The sequence below is a fragment of the Gymnoscopelus microlampas genome (genome assembly GCF_963454915.1).
Source record: "Gymnoscopelus microlampas genome assembly, chromosome: 20".
Taxonomy (NCBI): domain Eukaryota; kingdom Metazoa; phylum Chordata; class Actinopteri; order Myctophiformes; family Myctophidae; genus Gymnoscopelus; species Gymnoscopelus microlampas.
In genome coordinates, this window is record NC_139957.1 from 13,675,057 (window position 1) to 13,694,503 (window position 19,447).

Here is a 19,447-nt window from a genome sequence, read left to right on the forward strand (position 1 = left end):
ATTTTGATTCCATCGGGGTATAGTTTGATGCACTCTGAGTCTGTGCCATACTTGTCTGTGCGCTCGCCGCTCTCACTGAATTGACTTCGGCATGCATGGCTCAACTTTGTACTGCGGTGCGGTAATCTGATCCCAGGTCAGTGTAATCGTCGTAGCACTTTTGTCTTTTCTCTACCGTTCAGCGATGAGCACAGGTCTTTTCGGATCCACTCAGGTATTATACATAATGATAAACAGATCCGAGGTCCGAGATAATAGAACCGGAACCGACCCGGGTCCAAGTGATTATGGTAAAACACGGAATCCCACCCGTACGGGTCTCGGGTCCTGTCGGGTATTTTCTGAATCGGGGAGCATGTGAAGAGCTCTAGTGTAACAACTAATTGAACTAATCAATTTAACTGATTATTAAGAAAATATTTAAAAACAAATCACAGATTTACAATGAAAAGTTATTAATGAAAAGTAAACAATATAATAAGCACTAAGAAAATAATCAATTATTGTAGCCCTATTCAACTACCACCGCAACCACATGCCCTGTAGGAAGTGTCCTTGCGCAAGACACCTGAGCCCCATACCCACAGGGTAAGTCAATCTGGATGAAAAAGTCTGCTGAATGATGGAAATTTTACATAGCAGAGAGAGAATGAGGGATCAATAGGAAGAGAGAGAGAGAAAGGAAGGACATAATTCTAGTGTGACCTCTGCCAACTGCTAATTGCCCAGTTAATTTACCTGTATGTAGCGACCACTCAGTGTGGAATACTGCAAAAGATCAAATAACATCATTATACAATCATTTCTTATTGTCGCTATACAAATGTCAAGCCAAAACCAAGGAATTTTACTCTTGTGCACCAGTACTGTATATATGAGATGTAACGGATACAAATCTTAAATCTGGAAGTGACGGTATATAAAAAGGTGAGATCGAATACAGAGGGAGGGGGAGTGCCTCTATCATCTTCTCTTATGGACATATAAGGATGCAGGAAGACCAACAGAGAGAAAACCTTTAACAAAGAAAGAAAGATAGAGAGACCTTTAGCAGCTGGGAAAGAAGAGCGTGAGACAAGGAAAGGAAGTGACAACATTTTCCTCAGTGTGACCTCTCACTGGGGTGAGGACAGAGGAAAACAGGCAATACGAGAGAGAGAGAGAGACTCCTTCGGCCAGATGGTCAACGAGAGAGACAGGAATATAGTCTCTCTACGCTGACCTCTCCAACGGTGGAGGAAGGCAGGTAAACAGAGTGAGACAAACAGAGGGGCAGAGAGATGGTACAGTAGCAGTGTCCTCCTTGCTGTGACCTCTTAGAAGTGAACAAGGAAAGAATGTACGTAAACACGGCAAAAGACAGCAGCTGGTAGAGGTACTTTAGGTGTGAGACACAAAGAAAAGTGTCCTCGTCACACTTTACTCATACACAGTAAAATCCTTCCAAATCCATTTGGTTACATTTGTGCACTCAGATTTAAATGAACACCCAGGGTTTTACTCTGTAGAGGTGAAAGGAGTAGGTTGAACACGACACAGCATACAGTACAGAGGAGTGTATACCAACTGTGGATGTTTGTTTGCGCTCCTTGTTACCACCTTGTGTCCATCGACTGTGCGGAAGGCAAACACGGAAACACAGGAAGTGACTCGAGGAGACGCTTCACTTGCCAATAGGCAACAGGTTGGAACGCAGCCAATCATGACACTTGGTGTGTCCAGGGCCTTGTGTGGATTTGTCCTAAAATATGGACTTGTGTCACCCATGTGGTGCTTTGCTTTGTCCACAGATGCAATTATCAGTAATCAATGTACACACAAGGTGAAACGTCTTCCCTGACAGAGTATAAAGCTGCCTGAGAGATAGATAGATGTGTAGAAAGATAGCAGTGTCAGCCCACTGCTACGTATGGAGCAAGCCAGTGGCGGTGCCCGCCAGGAGACAGCCAAGTTAGGAGGAATACAGGCAGTTGACTGCTTGTCTATAAAAGATCAATACATTTGAGCTGATAAATATGACATACAGCTGCTCAATCTTTATTAATTTCACATCTACACATACTAGTTTAAAACTTTATCAATATTATGTACTTTCCCAAGAGTTATACTGAAGTGCGTTTGTCGACCGCACGATCCCCATCCTCGCCCCACAGTTTTTTCCTCTTTTTTTCTTTTTCAGCAAAGAAAAGCGCTATAGACAAAGCTTTTTCTTCATAAAAGCCTAGTTTGAACATACCCTTACACAGTCAAATCCTCAGTGTCCATTTGGTAAGCATTTGAGGATCTTACTTTGTACTGGTACTGGAAACGACAGCAAGTCGTGTAGGAAGAGACTCAAGAGAGTGAGACGGAGAGAAGGAGGCGGCATTTTCTTAAAACCGAAATGACCCAGGCAGGCCACATGTGGTCCTGCTACATATGGTCCTATTGTCCTCAGACTAGAGTGATTTATACATTGCCATCGTGCCACATGGTGGGGGTGCTGTGGCGGACGAGGGGCCAGGAGCCACTCCCTGCTGCTGTAAACAATTGTCATGGAAACAGGGGGTCTGCCGAAAAGTCTGTCGCCGCAAGCCGCGGGGTACACTATTGACGACCATTTGACCCCTGACCCCTAGAAGCCCATTCCAGCGTTCCCCTGGTGGGACGACATTATGCGCTGCCGTCAGATCAAAACCTAGCGTGTCCAAAAAAGAGACAGCTATTTGAGGGTTAATCACTTTCAACCTGCCATCTCTATTTTGGGTTTGTCATTATAGACAAATTCTTTCGTTTTTTTTTTTGCAGATCTACAACATCACGACGTCTTGTGAGCTTGTAGATCTGCTATTTTACCCACGCATCACCGTTGTATGACAAAGTATGAAATGGCGCTTAAGAAGAAAAATTGCCCGACTTTCAGATATAAGCCCTGTACTTGACTTAGAATAATACAATATTTGTAGAAGTATGAGAGTCCAGGGGTCATTCAAACCCTGCTCAATCCATAAAGTACCACGTGAGTCTTCATTTATAATGAAAAAGGAATGAACCGTCGGTGTGGTTTAGAGGATGGATGAAGACAGTTTTATGAAGTCGGTCTGGTTGGAGAATCATTGACACATCTTTAGATAGCCTGGTTAATGTTTGCCCCGTGTAGTCACAGACCAACACACAACATCAATGGGTTTAACCACATGAACCCTAGCATCCGTAGCATGTCAATAGGCGAAAATAGACAAACATCTGGCAAAAATTAATGAACCTTTGGTGAAAAAATGTGTCAGTCTCGGCAAAAATGGCCAATCTACAAGCTCACAACACGTTGCGTTGTATGTCAATAGCAAAAATGGAAGAGATACAAGATCACAACAAAGTATATAGGGTTTAAGTGGCTAACTACTACTACCCCCATCCTCTCTCTTCACATGCTCTAATAAAACAACATGGATTCACTAACTTATTGATCATGTACTTATACTGTATATTACGTTTTTGTAACCAGAAAAACCTTTGGTTTAATCGTTAATGCTCTATATTTTCCAATAGTGATCGTTGATATAGAGTGGTTATTCAGTAATAGCAGGCTCTCCATCTCTGCAGCTCTTTAGTAAATAGAAAATACATTTTCAGGTTGGATTTGTTCCAATCAGGAGAGAGAACCCCACCAAGATAATTGATCAGCTTCAATTGTATAGTGTTCCAGTCGCTTTTTTGCCTGCTAATGTTTTGTGTCATCACTTCCAATTTCACTTGTTTATCCTGTATGAGTTCTCTCTCCTGATTAGATCAAATTGATGTCCCGACCTGAAAAATTAATGTTCTGTTTACCAGAGACCCCTGTTACTGAACCAACACTACAGCAATTGATTTCGGAATATAATCCCATTAACCACTTATTAAAATATCCCTTACAGCCCATTTAACCAGAATTCACATTAAATATTGGTTGAGAACTACAATCTTAACTGTCCATCATAAATGTGAATATTAGGATTTATTCAAAAGCAACAGTGTGTAAGTATGCAGGGTAGTGCTCCACATACGGTACCATCCATGTATGTGCAAACACACGCACACACACACACACACACACACACACACACACACACACACACACACACACCCATGCTATGTATGTGTAAATGCATGCAGCTGTGTGTACACACAATTTAACAGGGCAGTGAAGCACATACACATGGGTATACACGCATGTGCATCAACATAAACACACTTGCAGGCACACACATGCAACCGCACGCACAGACCACACACATCAATAAACACATCAGTGGATATCAGGGTAGTGCATATGTTCACTGTGGAGCACGTGCGTGTGCGTGGATGCATGCATGGGGACGCACGCACACACACACACACACACACACACACACACACACACACACACACACACACACACACACACACACACACACACACACACACACACACACACACACACACATACACATTTACAAAACGGTTGAAGAGCCTTAGTCTCTATGCTGTCCTACTGATGGGAGGGGGGGTAGTGAGGAGATGATCGCCATGGCAATGTGAAATTTTGAATATTTATTGAGGATTAGAAGTGATCAATGCCTAATCTGGATGAGGCAGTTAGGATTTATTCTCCCTGGGTGGATGTTTCAGGAGAGATTTGGTGTTGGGGAGGGGGGGGCAGGAGAGTGAGAGAAGAGTGGAGAGTGTGTGTGTGTGTGTGTGTGTGTGTGTGTGTGTGTGTGTGTGTGTGTGTGTGTGTGTGTGTGTGTGTGTGTGTGTGTGTGTGTGTGTGTGTGTGTGTGTGTGTGTGTGTGTGTGTGTGTGTGTGTGTGTGTGTGTGTGTGTGTGTGTGTGTGTGTGTGTGTGTGTGAGCGAAAGTGTGCGTGCGTTGCGCAAGCGCAGAGCCCAGGCGGTAGGTAGCAATATTCTCTATAGTGTCCTAAAACAATGTTTTGTTACCATGGCACCTGACAAAATCGAGATGTTGGATTTTTTTCCTACTTTTGTTTTTTACATCGCCTATGTGTGTAGCAGTGTCTCCCACTGTATATTATATATGCAAGGGATAATGAAAGGATAGCAGGTCATTGTTGAGAAATAAACGCTGACAGGGTGATCAAGGTCTTATCACTCTGAAGGGGTTTATTTCTAAACAATGACCTGGTAACCATTCATTATCCGCTTATTACATGGCTATAAAGCAATTAATACATTGACACAAAATTTTACAACAAAACAATTTCATTCTTTTAAATAGATTTAATTGCTTACGGAAAAGAAAGATTATGCCAGGCGCATCCAGTGCCACAGGTCGGCTCCCAAAACTCTGGTAGGAAGTGTTGATTATATATTCATCAATATTCTGGTACTGCATTGCCTATTTCTCGGCTTGGATGTTTTCAAAAACATTCTTTAGTGTACTAACTGTTTTTGATTGAATACTTTATTAGTCAGAAATGTAAACAGCACGTGGTACAGTGAGACATTAAGGCTAAAAGGGTAACACAAAAAAGTCCTGGGTCCAATATTGTGGTATTGTTGTGTCTATTGTGGTCCAATGTAAAATGTCATTGATTGTTTACATGGTTGCCTTGTTGAATATGGCAAAAACCAAGCACCATGAATTACTTAATTAATTGTTTGATTCAGGTGCATTGTCTGCAGCGTTTTTTTTATTCATAGCAGTGGCCATTATTGAACAGAATTGATTGACCAATCATAAGTATTCAACCAAGCTGTGTAGTAAGAAGCTGTTATTATTAACCACATGAACCGTACCATCTGGTCATCATAATGGGCGAACATTCGGTGAAAATAAGTGAACATCTGCCAAAAATAGTACATCTACAAGCTCACAGCACTTGTTGACCTGCCATTTCCGGCAAAGTGATTTGCTATAAAGCGAAGAGAGGAGGGGACCAAATATTGACCCCTGGGGGACCCCAGTCAACTGAAGTATATAGGGTTTAAGTGATTAAAGTTCCACGGGATGCTTCCATACTGCATCCATCCTGCATTAGTACTGTGTGCTCTGGAGTCCATTACAAAGCAAACACCTTTCCATCCATGTAGAAAGAACAACATGTTCTTTCTGATCTACAGTGATCTCTGGCTGGAACCTGAGAAGGTTGTCTTTAGTTCTCATGTTTGGGTGTGATGTGTACTGGTTTGGGCTGGTCTCTGAGTCTGTACCATTCCAGAGTTGGTAGATGGCTGGTGCAGAGAGGTGGTCATGGACTGATGTTTGAAGTTGTAGCTGTGATGTAGGTTTGTGGTGTGTGAGGGAGTGACACTCTGCATGTTAACACTCTCATCTCCTGCACTGCTGTACTCTCTGATCTGTCAGGGGTAAGGTGTGTGTGTGTGTGTGTGTGTGTGTGTGTGTGTGTGTGCGTGTGTGTGTGTGTGTGTGTGTGTGTGTGTGCGTGTGTGTGTGTGTTAATACATCTGATCCTTCTGCTTTGTGATTAGTGGTGTGTAAGACTGATCATCCCGCGATGTCACGCTATAAACCTCTTTATAGCACGCACGCATGCACGCACTCACTCTCTCACTCTCTCGCTCTCCAACTCTCTGTATCTCTCTCTCTCTCTCTCTCTCTCTCTCATCGCTACTCTCCCACCCTGTCTCTCTCTGTATTTCTCTCTCTCTCCCTCTCCCTCTCTCTGTCTCACACACACACTCCCTTTAATGTGTTTGTGTGTATGTGGGGGGGGGGCAGTTTTAGGGCAGTACTCCCATGGGAACAGACCGCTAATCTGCGTCCACAGCTCCCATCACTTCACCCAAAATATCTTCCTGAGACAGGTTCCAACAGTGTGTGTGTGTGTGTGTGTGTGTGTGTGTGTGTGTGTGTGTGTGTGTGTGTGTGTGTGTGTAAGCAGCTAACTGACCCAGAAAATCCCTAGCATGCGGTGAAATGTCACATCTCTCATCAGACCAAATGGATGAGTTATCTGGGTTGTTAAACTTGGTGTGTGCGTGGGTGGGTGGTTGGTTGGTTACTGGTGGTGTGTGTGTGTGTGTGTGTGTGTGTGTGTGTGTGTGTGTGTGTGTGTGTGTGTGTGTGTGTGTGTGTGTGTGTGTGTGTGTGTGTGTGTGTGTGTGTGTGTGTGTGTGTGTGTGAGTGTGAGAGAGAGAGAAAGTGGTTGGATTGTCTGGTTGGGTAAGTGGTTAAGAGTGTGTGTGTGAGTGTGCACACATTTGTAATGTCATCATATTCTATCTAGTTAGGTTATTCAGTTCATCCGTGTGTGTGTGTTCATCCCAGCATGTCTTCTTGTCCTTGAGTCCAAATGGCCCAAAGTAAGGACATATTGTCCATCCCGTTTTAAAAGAGGCCATTTCCTTGTCAAATTTAGCATTAGGCCTAAATTTAAAGCAGTGAATGCAGCCGTTATGGGTTATATATAGGTCAGTCGAATACCCTTGAAAGTTGTGTGTGTGTGTGTGTGAGTGTGTGTGTGTGTGTGTGTGTGTGTGTGTGTGTGTGTGTGTGTGTGTGAAGCCGCATATGTCGTGTTTTATGTGTGCAACATCTCTTTTCCTCTTCCAAATAACTGCCATAACTTGAGTGGAATCTGTGCATACATTTCCATTGTGGTGGGTTTGTATGTAAGGTAACTGTTCTCTTGTCTCTAGACAGTACAGGCTAAACGCCCCATTATACTTGGTTGCACACTGAAATTAGCCGATCTACAAGCTCAAAACACATAGCACTGTAACATGTTGTGAACTTGTAGATATTGTCAGTGCACCGGCATGCAACTAAGTATAAATCCCCCTCAACAGGTATTGTCCATGTTGACATTGTACTGTGTGTGTGTGGTGTCAGTAGGGTCTGGGTGAAAGAGGAAACACAATCAGCTCTTTGGCTACATCAGTTTTTATTGCCTGGCTCCACGCACGACCCACAATGCACTGCTGCTGAATAGACAGAACTCAGCACAAGTGCATGTGTTTATGTGTGTGTATTTGTGCATATTTGTATTTGTGTGTATGCTCACATGCCATGTGCATTCCAGCCTGAATTGTATAAACACGTGAGAGAGGGAGATAGTCGGTGTGTGTGCGCGTGTGTGTGAATTTGTGTATTTTTTTTCTTTGTATGTATAACTGGACACACACTGGCCTCTGTTGTGCCCGTCTGGGAACATGTGTGGGCAGCAGGGGCCACCAGAGTTACATTGTATGTGTGTAGCTGTGTGTGTGTGTGTGTGTATATATTTGTGATTATGCATGATTAGATTGTGAGAACACCGGGGGTTTTGGGTGGATGGTGTTGGGAGTTGCTTTACCTCAGAGACCGTCGTCTCCAGCTGGAAAATCAAGTTTGAAGCTCCAGATTATTATCATCATTTATTCATATCATTGGTCCTCGTGGAACTAATTTTATCCACATCCAATTTGCATATTGCGCCTCTATCTGTCTGCATCTCTCTCTCTATCTACCTACCCGTCTACCCTCCCCATTTCTCGCCCTCTTTCTCTCTCCCTCATCTTCATATAGTATTCCTCTCATTCCCTTTTCTCCGTCTTTGGCCCTCAACATTTCTCTCTCCCGGCCCCACCTCTGTCTCATTGCCTTCATCCTTGAATGGATTATTGTGGATAATCATTCTCATTCTCCATGCCAGTTTTCACTATTTTTGAAAATAGCTACAAGCTCTCATGTTTTGGATGGATAATGTGGTTTCAAAAAAGATCTAACGATTTATGATTAATAGCTTTCAGTTGTATAACACTAACATTTACCAAGTGCTTCACAAGCGTGTAAAACACTTACCCAGAGGACATAATTGTCTCTGTCTATCCACTCCCTCTCTTCCCGTTTCCTCGATTTCTTCCTTCCTACTGCATGTGCCTCACTCGTTCTCTCTACCACTCTCTCTGTCCACTCTCTCCCTGTGCCCTCCCTTTATCTGCCTGGTCACCCTTACCGTTCTTCCATCCCACCATCTCTCCATAGTCCCTCTCTCCATCATCATGCTCTGACTCCATGTCCTCCACCCTTGGGTCAGAGAGGTTCCTCTCTCTTTCTGTCATCCACGCTCCCCTTCCTCCCTCTCTCTCTCTCTCTCTCTCTCTCTCTCTCCCTCTCTCTCCCTGTACCTGCTGTTGGTCCAGTCTTGTTCAGGTACCAGCCTGTGCTCCACCCCTCTGTCTCTCTATCTATCTTCTTCTCCCTCTGTACCCAGGGGTGAGGTCCAGTCTAGTTTGTCATACAGATTCTCGGTCTGTTAATAACGTCTCTCAGCACAGCCGTTCTCCTGGCAGTTTGGCTAGCTGGTGACTTTTATTTTTCACTGACCTTCCAACTAAATGTGTGTGTGTGTGTGTGTGTGTGTGTGTGTGTGTGTGTGTGTGTGTGTGTGTGTGTGTGTGTGTGTGTGTGTGTGTGTGTGTGTGTGTGTGTGTGTGTGTGTGTGTGTGTGTGTGTGTGTGTGTGTGTGTGTGTGTGTGTGTGTGTGAAGATGTCTTTGTTAATGTGGCACAATCGTCCCCCTCCTCTCTCTCTCTTTCTTCCTCTCCAAACTCCTCCACCCCTCTTTTTCTCTGCTTAAAGGCGATTAATTAAAAGCTCACTGGCTCTTCTCCTCTCCCTTATCAGTGAGAGTTGAGTACTTACAGTAAACCCCCAGGGAGGAGGAGGAGGGTGGTAGAAGGAGAAGAGAGGAGAGGAGAAGAGAAGGGAACGATGCTAATTTCAACCATTGGGATGTTGAAAGAGAAATCCTGTTTAGGAATCAGTGCTGGAGGAGATGTGGTACAGCGTTTTATCTCTGTTTGTGTCTGGGAAGAGATCCCCTCCACGCACACACACACACACACACACACACACACAGACTGTCTGATTTGTCAGTTGTCTTCATTTCAGTTCTTGGAGTTTTGCCTTCTTGTGTGACTTCAATAGTAAAAAAAATAAAAACAACAGTCAGATAAAAAATACTGTACTTTCCAGGAAAACAACAAATTGATTCACTGGAAGGTTCACAGTAAATAACTCTACCTTTATTCAATAACACCTGTGTGTGTGTGTGTGTGTGTGTGTGTGTGTGTGTGTGTGTGTGTGTGTGTGTGTGTGTGTGTGTGTGTGTGTGTGTGTGTGTGTGTGTGTGTGTGTGTGTGTGTGTGTGTGTGTGTGTGTGTGTGTGTGTGTGTGTGTGTTGCAGACCTGTAATGAGGATATTCTCTCTGTCTTTCAGGTTGAAGCCATTCATCACAGGACAACCTGCTAAGAGACTGGCACTGGATCAGGTACGATCCATTACTCATGTCTGTCTGTCTGTCCGTCTCTCTGTCTGTCTGTCTATCTCTGTCCATCCATCCGCCCAGAAGAGTCAGATAGAGAGAGAGAAATGAATCATTCAGTCTCTCTATCTTCATCATTCCTTCTCATTATCATGCTCTGTTCTTTTACTTCTATTTACCATTTAGGCATTTAGCAGACAGCCTTATCCAGAGCGACTTCCAAAGGATGAGATCAGAGTAAATTACATGAACCATAGTCAGCCAACAACAGTGTAAATGGTCAGGTAAATAAAGTGCTAAGAAATAAATTAAGTGCTGCAAAAGTCACTAGGATTAATAAAAAGACAAGAGAGGTCATTCCACAGCTTGGGAGCCAGAAGGGAGAAGAGTCTAGGACACTTGAAGTGATGGTCAGGGTGTCATAGGGACGGGAGGGACAGATGTCCTGTGTTTGCTGATTGAGTTCTGCAGGAAGGGGGGTAGTTGTGGAACATGTCCTGGAGGTAGGGGTGGGGGGGGGGGGCGGTGCCGTGCCCTTGGTCGCCTTGTAGGTCATCGCCGGTATTTTGATTTGTATCTAAGCAGCCAGAAACCAGTGAAGAAGCAGACATTTTTGTGAGTTTGAAGACCAGGCGTGCAGTGGTGTTCTGGATCGGTTGTAGCGGTTATAGAGGGCATGCAGGCAGACCGGCAAGGAGGAATACAAGAAGGGAGTTTAGGTAAAATATGCTTGAAACACTTGCATTGCAGACATTGTGCATTGATGTCAGACTGCTTTATCTTTCAGTCACTGAATTACCCATGTTATTTTCAAATTTGTCGTGCTTGGTCTGACTATAGTACAAGCACACTGTTTCAAGACATCGGGTCTTGTTATTTCATGTGCAAGCTTTACAAATGAAATGCAATGGTATATTTGATTACATTCTTCATTTTACAGTGCCGACATGTCAGTACTGTATAATGAAGAATTTAATTAAATTGTGTTCAAAGACGATTGCTATGGTTAGAAATGATTGAAAAATGAAGGCCAAATATGGACTGGAGTATCTACACTTGCACACAACACATATATTATAAAATACTGTAATTGCGCTTATTTCTCACCATTCAACTCGATGATCAGACAGACAGACAGACAGACATACTATTCATCCCCTGACCTAAATGATTGATTAGAAAAGGACCTTAAAAGGCATGTATTTGCCCCAGGAGTCCTATCTGAAGTAATAGGGGCCTTTAATCTAGAGAAAGCTGTTCATGGATTCAATAGACCCCTTAACAGACGGCGTCACACTGATAAGAACCAGTATGCGTGCAACCAGTATGCGCTAAATGAAACCCATTCTATCAGGTCTCGCCAGGACGTGCCACACTAGCCAACACACAAGAGGGGGTTGGGGTGTGCTGAAACTAGCGCACCCCAAAACAACAGGTTGGAAATTGATTGCGTGAAACAATCACCTGCGCATCCAGTCTCAATGTTAGTAAACAATGAATTGGTCTATAGGTAAGAGGCTTTATTTGTCACTCTCTTATACAGGTACGGTACACTATAAGCAGTTGGTGTGGCATGCTCCACAGACTGTGCTAACAATAACAGTAACACTATATAACTACAAGATAATAATAGTGGATGTAAAAACAAATAGTACAGGTTTAAGAAAGTAAAAGTAAACCTGTACTAATTATTTAGAGCCATAAAATGTGAGATTGACCATTTTACTGTGCAAGACATTACCTCTACCACTGACTATCCCTCTAACAAATTGCCTACAATTTGGCACAATGCCCATGGGCATGCATACATGGTCCAGCCATACGCTAGGTTTCACCTAGCCTCGTTTCCACATTCCTTCTCTTATCTCTTAATTCCACTCTATCCTCCTCCCTGTCTTTCTCCTCCCTACATCTCTGTCTCTCTTTCTCTACCTTTCAGTTATCTTTCTCTCTTCCACTGCCCCCTCTCTCCCTCTCCCTCTCTCTCTCTCTCTCCCTCTCTCTGTTTAGTTGAGAACAGTTCAGGCTCATGATGGGGGCCGGGTCAACAAGCCTTGTTACCTAGCAACCCCCTCGCCTCCCCCTGGGAACGGGGACCGAGCGAACATTGCGATTGGCTGAGAGCTCACTGGCATGCTCGCTCTCTCACTCTGAATCCTTGTTATGTAATGTTGTCAGAGTCGAAGTTGACACACACACACACACACACACACACACACACACACACACACACACAGGATGTGTGTGTGTGTGTGTGTGTGTGTGTGTGTGTGTGTGTGTTGGCCGTCATTCACTGAGTCTCGTGTTTGCTTCTTTCAGCAGAACCTCATTTCCGTACGGCCGTCTGTCACCCCTACACACACACTCACACGGCCCCCTCCGTTGACCTCTGCATCAATTTGAACATTTTCAACGCAGCCTTCAGAGTGAATGACAGACAGACAGTCTCACATGTACAAAATGGAGCCCGACCGATGCCAGATTTTTGGGTTCAATCCTGATTTTGGAGAGTCCGAGTCTACCGACTTCCAATGTTTTGACCAGTTTATCAAAAATAGAAAATCAAAAAATAGCCGATCTACAAGCTCACAATTTGACGCTACACAAGATGTTGTGAGCTGTAGATCTGCTATTTTCGCGGCGACCTTGTGCGCCGACGAGCGCTCCCTCTGCGCATCTTAGTCAGTCACTGCAATTGGGGGCAGGGTATTGAGGACAACTGGTTTGGGAATAACTTACACATGAAATGTACTTAAAGAAGAGGTCACAGTACACATTCTGAGCCTTCTTCCTACGCACTGGGAGGCAAACTGCAGCCAAAAGTTTGATGGAATCCACTTTTACACATGAGTGCCATGACTTCTTTTGGGGTCTCATGAGCGGTCATGTTCTTTTGCAGCCTGCCTATATGTGCGTGCTTGAGTGATGTCAGTGTGACGTGGTCTGATGAGGGTAGATACTCACTTTGGCTGGTCTAGGATCTGCTGCAGCATTCTCTGCCACGTCTCTCCTACACTGTCTCCCTCTCATCTTTCCTACCGTTTGTCGATCCTCCACTGTCAGAAGAAAAGGAACACAGAGAGAGAGAGTGGAGGACTGGACCACCTACTCTCTCCATCCTATAAAAGGAGTGAACAGTAGAGAGAGTTTGTGAGTCTGTCGATGCAGCCAGTCATCTGTGTGAGTCCCAGCGTTGGCAGATAATGACCTGGTCTGTTTGAAGTGGAGTTCCCACAGAAAGCAGTACTGAACCACACACAGTAGAGCTTTACACACAGGCCATGGTACTCTGTACTCTGATCCGAGATCTGTGCTCTTGTTGGATTAGATATTGAGGACTTTAGTGCTCACGAGAAGGAGGAGACCAAATAAATTGTACAAAGACAGACATATCCCTCTGTCTGCCTGTCTGTCTGTCTGTCTCTGACTGTCTGTGTGTGTGTGTCTCTGTTTGTTTGTTACATACACACTCAAGCGCACGCGCACACACACACACACACACGCACGCATGCACGCAATACTTGCCCCCTCTCCCCTGTCTCTCCATCCTGACCTAGTTACCAGCCTCTCCCCCTCCATGTTTATACACTGGGTTTTACATTTAGTTGTTACTGGTAATTAACCAGACAGTAGACATGTTCAGACACAAAGGCAGAAGGAGGGAGGGAGGATGGATGGAGCTGGTGGAGAGATGGAAGGATGGAGAAATAATGAAGGAAGCAAGTGAGGATGGGTGGAAGGAAGAGGATAGAGGGAGGGACTGATGGATGGACAGGGGGAGATGGGATAGGTGAGAGGGTGGGGTGGTAGAGAAGGAGATGGGAAGAAAAATGGAGAGATGGATGGATGAAAATAAAACATTATGTTGTTTCAGTAGTTTTGGTTTGAACAGGTAGAGCTTTTTGAGATTTTTTTCTGGTTTCTGTTTTGACGTTGGTTTGTTTTGTGTTGTTCCATTAGTTTCACCAGTGAAACTTGTGTTAATTCAATGTAGAACACACGTTGGTGATGCTGTTGCAAACTGAAATAATAAATCGTAACAATGATAAAATCTTATGGCAGATCAGAACAATAAAAAAAATCATATTCCTGTTCCCGATAGTCATTAAGTAACAAGAAATGTCTTGTTACTAGAAGTGTTTTTTTAATCCAAAAACTTCGCACAACAAAAATACACTAAGGATACTATACATTTTCACTATCCTCTCCCTATGTGTACAAGCTTTACTTGACTTTGACTTGACTGCATCTTTTCACAGACACAAGCAAGCAATAGGATTCTTTGAATTAGATTTGATAATTGTCAACATCGCTGTGCATAAATACTTCATACAATACAGTTCAAACTAAGGAGTAGCCTATGAAATAGTTTTCTGAAGTTCACATTTTATTGCAAGATAATCAGATCCATTCAAAGCAGAACATGTTCTCTCCTGTGTTTCATATAGAAAGAAAATGGAAGCGGTTGATGCTTTTGGTTTGCATGTACAGTACAGTAGCTTTAGAGCTCCGTGCTCTCACTAGTAGGGCTATTATATAAGTATTCATAATACATGTAAAATTATTATGTAAGTAATGTTTCTATTTAATTGTTGGAGGACACATTGAGAGCTGAAACATCTTTAGACTAAATCTAAATATATAGGCGAATCCAAGCTGAGTGCTAATTGCAGGTTATCCCATGTGTGTCCGTTTTTCCTAAGTCTGTGCCATCTGCGTCTGTCCTCCTGTGTTGTTCTTGTCTTTTTTCTTTTTATTTAAGGGGGTGGGGTAGGTCAGTGTAGAGAGAAAGAAAACCAAGGGAGTAGAAAGAGGAGAGACATACGAGACAAGATGGGGGTCGGATTTGAACCCTGGTCCTCGCACTCACTAGGAGCATATGGTCTGTGCACTAAATGGCTGAGCCACCAGGCTCCCCCTCCTGTCTTAGTAACAGCTTATTTTTGGATTACCGGTGGCCGTGTGTTAACGAAAGTGCTCTCTCTCCCCCCGCTGCGTTTTATTGGCCTCGTAGGACAGAATCCTCAAGAAACAAAGAGGGAGATGAAGGCTTAACGAGTGTCAGCTTAGAGTCCACACTGTGCCTGAATAAGGCTGTCCCACCGGCCCTGTTGTAGGGCTGGAGGCAATATGGAAAAAAGCTAATATCACTATTTTGGACTAAATACCTCTATCGATTTTGTGGCAATAGTATTGTATTGTGACAATAATTTAACACATTCACTGCCATGGACGGACATCTCCGTCATATAAAATCCATCCATACTACATACATTATGATATCTGTATTCCAAAATATAACTAAAGATAAAATTACAGATTGACTCTCACCCACTCTGGAGGAGAAATCATCTCAATGCGTGACATCAAATGAGTAGTTACATCAAGTTGGGTTATTGGTTAGGACAGGTCACATCTGTGCATGTTCTTTGGGAATGTACCAGATAAACAAAGCTCTGGTTCAGCACAATGACATTATGTTCTTTATTGACTTGAGGAAGTCAATAAAGAACACAGGACATAAGACATTGGAGAATCTGTCTGTTTCAAAGAAAAGTAAAGCTGTCATTGGTTCAGATATATATTTGAGAGTCGGGTATGAGTTCAAATATCTCCACCTGTCCCTCCATAATAATAATAATTGTATTACTATTATATCCCAAAGGAAATAATAATATTAATAAAAATTATACCAGGTGAAGTTCCACAGGGAAATTTGTATTATACAGCTACACAATGATATTAAAACACACACTCACATTGTACACATTGTACACTCACATTGTACACGCGCACGATTGGCGGACCGATGAACGACATTTTCCCATCGTTCCTCTTATCTCCAGATATCCAGTAGCAACCCCCTGCCGCAGGCCAATGAAGCCCCGCCCAGTTCGGTTGTCGTGGAGAGTGGGCCCGTCGTGGAGAGCGGACCCGTGGTCTATGACGAGGCTGACGAGGAGGAGGAGGATGAAGATGAGCCTTGCGTCAGCGCCATGGAGCTGATGGGAAGCAACGGTCTGTTCTAGTTTATTGTAGTCTGATCTATTCTGGTCATAGATGCACACATGTAGATACCGCATTGGCCACTGCTGTTCATTGGAGCGATGCGTCAACGCGGCTGTCATATTTGCAGCCGTGTCTCCTGTGCATGTATGTCTATTGAAGCAGGATGTCTCTCCCCAATTGAAATGATCATAACTATCATAACGGTGGCCAGTGTGGCGTCTACATACGTACAGTATATTATTCTGTATTCTGGTAGACTTCAGTCAGTCAGTGTTTCTGTCATTCACCTCAGGTGATAGGGTGACAGTAAAAAAAATAGTGACAGTAACAAAACGACAAAGAACACCTTTGTTACAGTCTAGAATGTATCTCTATCACTCTATAATCCGTCTACATAACACAGAAAATTCCTCTTTTAATTTATCCATTTGTACCGTCTATTATCTATAATAATTCAGTCTGTCTCTCTTCCTCCAGATTATGGTAATGATGATTATGATGACGGATTCTAGCCAGATTTCCCTGAAAGTCTTTTTGCATCCAAATTGGAACTGAACACCTACACGGAGGCAAAATGGCTCCCGACTGGAAGTTGGGGCATCATCAAGGAAAAGCAAGTGAATTGGTTGTCGTATGAGCCAATCAGGGATGTGATCAGCAATAACAGGGTCATCTATCAGAAGTCAATGGGAGTTATGCCTCATTTACAAAAAAAAGACAATACTGAATGAAAAACCTACGTGAAATCACATTGCTGTGTTCCAGTTGACCATCCCATGTGTTAAGATGAACACATTGCTTGGATGTTAACCACCAGACAGAGTGAAATGAACAAGGTATGAATAGTTTCTCTGACTGTGGCCATGAAGGTGCATAATTCAAGCAGGGCGAGCTTTTAGCCACCTGCCAGATGCTTGTTATATTTGGCCGTATGTTTAAGTTTACACCGTTGTGGCCCCAGTGGACGGAACAAGAAAATGTGCCTGCCTTGTTGATGTGAATGTTTTAACGTATGGTTTAATGCTTCAGAGACCGGTTTTCTGTCCTATCCTGTTAATTGCATCACCTGTCCTCATTCCAGATGTCATTATCCAATGATTAGACACTAGAATAACAAGGTGACCAGGTGAATGCTATTAACCCTCTGCTGGGATTGAAAACCAGCAGTACTGGGGTACCTCAAGGACCAGGGTTGCAAGCCACTGCTGTAAACTTAAGTTGGAAAAAACAGAACAAATAGAGGTATGGAAGACAAGCTTTATCCTAACGTATTGTACCTAAACCTGCACTTGACAGCGATGACACTCGAGTAGTGTGTCTGCCTGCCTGATAATCTGCTGCCTGTAATGTCAAATATAACAATTATACCACAATCACATAACGTAGTATTTAAGGACGAGCTTTTAATGATCAAATAACATATCAGCTATGTCAGTGTTACTTGGTTCACCACACACAATTCATCTACAGGAATTATACATGGTGGTGGTACATAATAGATGTCATTCTGACTGAGTTGGTCTCCCAAAGCCACTCTTAAATGCCTTGACTTAAAAAAAAAAAAGTGAGACCTTTTATTTGCCAAAAGTAGAGAATGAAACCCTAGGTTGATTTTGTACAGTAGTTTGTTTTCCGGTTCAGGTTAAAAAAGAAAGAAGTACAGACATGGCAGGCTGCAGAAGGCTGACCTGATGCAGCTGCCGCTAATAAAATGAATAATGGGTGTGTTAGATTAGGTGTGCCAATGTGCAAGCGTTGACAATACTGTTGACTACTGTCTACGCTTGCACATTGGCACACCTAAATCTAACATACCCATTACTAATTTATTAGCGGCAGTTGCTGTACTAGCCTGCCATGTTTTTACCCTTAGGGTCACACTGAGCTTTGCGTCTATGCGGTGGATTCTGGCAATGCTTTTCAATAGGAACGAAAAGTTTTTTTTGCGGAAATACGCGAATGGCAACAAACCGCTCCATTCCCATTGAAAAGCATTGGCAGAATCTGCCGCATAGGCAGAATCAAAGTTCAGTGTGCAGTTTTTATCCTGTACAGTAAAACAAACTTCACAATCAGGCCAGGTTTTCATGACGCTTTTAAACTGACCTGGGATAAGCCTTCTCTCAAATCATTTCATTTAGAAACGATTTATGAATGAATGAGGAGGACTTTGTCTTGATGGCGGCTGGCGAGTAATAATGATTCTCACTCTAATGTGTGTTCCTCTACACTACAGCCTTATTCATCACATTAAAGTATTTATTAATGCCTTAGCTATTTAGCAGACATGTGTAGAACTGCTGCTCCTGTGTTTGTGCTGAAAGCCAAAGTAGCCTATCTGCTGAAATGTTGCCTTTTACACAGCCATCATGAAAACAGTCCCAGGTTACATGCATAGCAAAACCCAGAGTGTTGGTTTTACTCTGAAAGTTTACAATTGTTTTTTTTTTAACTCTCAGAGTAACACTCAGGGTTTTTGTATTTGCTGGTGTCAGAGAGGAAGTTAATTTCATTGGTAAGAGAATTGAATTGAAAGTTTTATTTCATGGCTGCATCAGAATAGGAATATGACTTGGTAGTATTATTTAAAATAGAATGGTGTGGAGGGTTTTCTTGAGGGAATTCATTTCATTTTACATTGTTGAATTGATATAGTGTTATATTTTATCCTTATTATTTTAAAGTATTGAACTGTTTACTTTTCAATGGCATGTTTGTTTGTCATGCGTACTAACTGATGGAAAACAACGCTGAACAGTAGTACAGAACACTAACATGCACTTGAACCCTCTTAGTAAAACAGACCTGAGTTGCACTATACTTGGTGCGTCTTTTTTTTATATCACACCAAATGTCTTTGCCGAAAATAGCCGATCTACAAGCTCAGAACGCAATGCATTGTGAGCTTGTAGATTTGCTATTTTTGGTGAACGTTCCCCCATAAAAGGGATGCTGGGTTTCAAGTAGTTAAAGGACGACTTCATCCATTTTCAAACTACCTTCATATAATTGGTCCTCACTAATACTCATGATAAAATGGTACCATTTTTTTCTACTTGGTCTGTGTCTCATAGGAGGGCTGTGGACAGTCCAGAAACCCGTCTACCAGTGACATCATCGTTAGGCATGATTTTTTTTCCCAACAAGATTTCACATTTTTTATTTAGATTGTTATTAACACGAGAATAATGGCTTCTTTTATTGCATT

At 42.9% G+C, this 19,447-nt stretch overlaps 1 protein-coding gene across 2 annotated transcripts in view; it reads left to right on the forward strand.

Annotated features, from left to right (window-relative positions):
* brf1a (BRF1 general transcription factor IIIB subunit a) overlaps positions 1–17,896 on the forward strand; it is a 103,244-nt gene extending 85,348 nt beyond the window's left edge. For both annotated transcript variants that reach the window (XM_084044815.1, XM_084044816.1), the window contains exons 17-19: positions 10,185–10,236; positions 16,077–16,248; positions 16,717–17,896. In XM_084044815.1, coding sequence (XP_083900941.1) covers positions 10,185–10,236; positions 16,077–16,248; positions 16,717–16,751 — 259 coding nt within the window. In that variant the 3' untranslated portion in view covers positions 16,752–17,896. The remainder of the gene's footprint in view (positions 1–10,184; positions 10,237–16,076; positions 16,249–16,716) is intronic.
* The last annotated feature ends 1,551 nt before the right edge of the window (positions 17,897–19,447 follow it).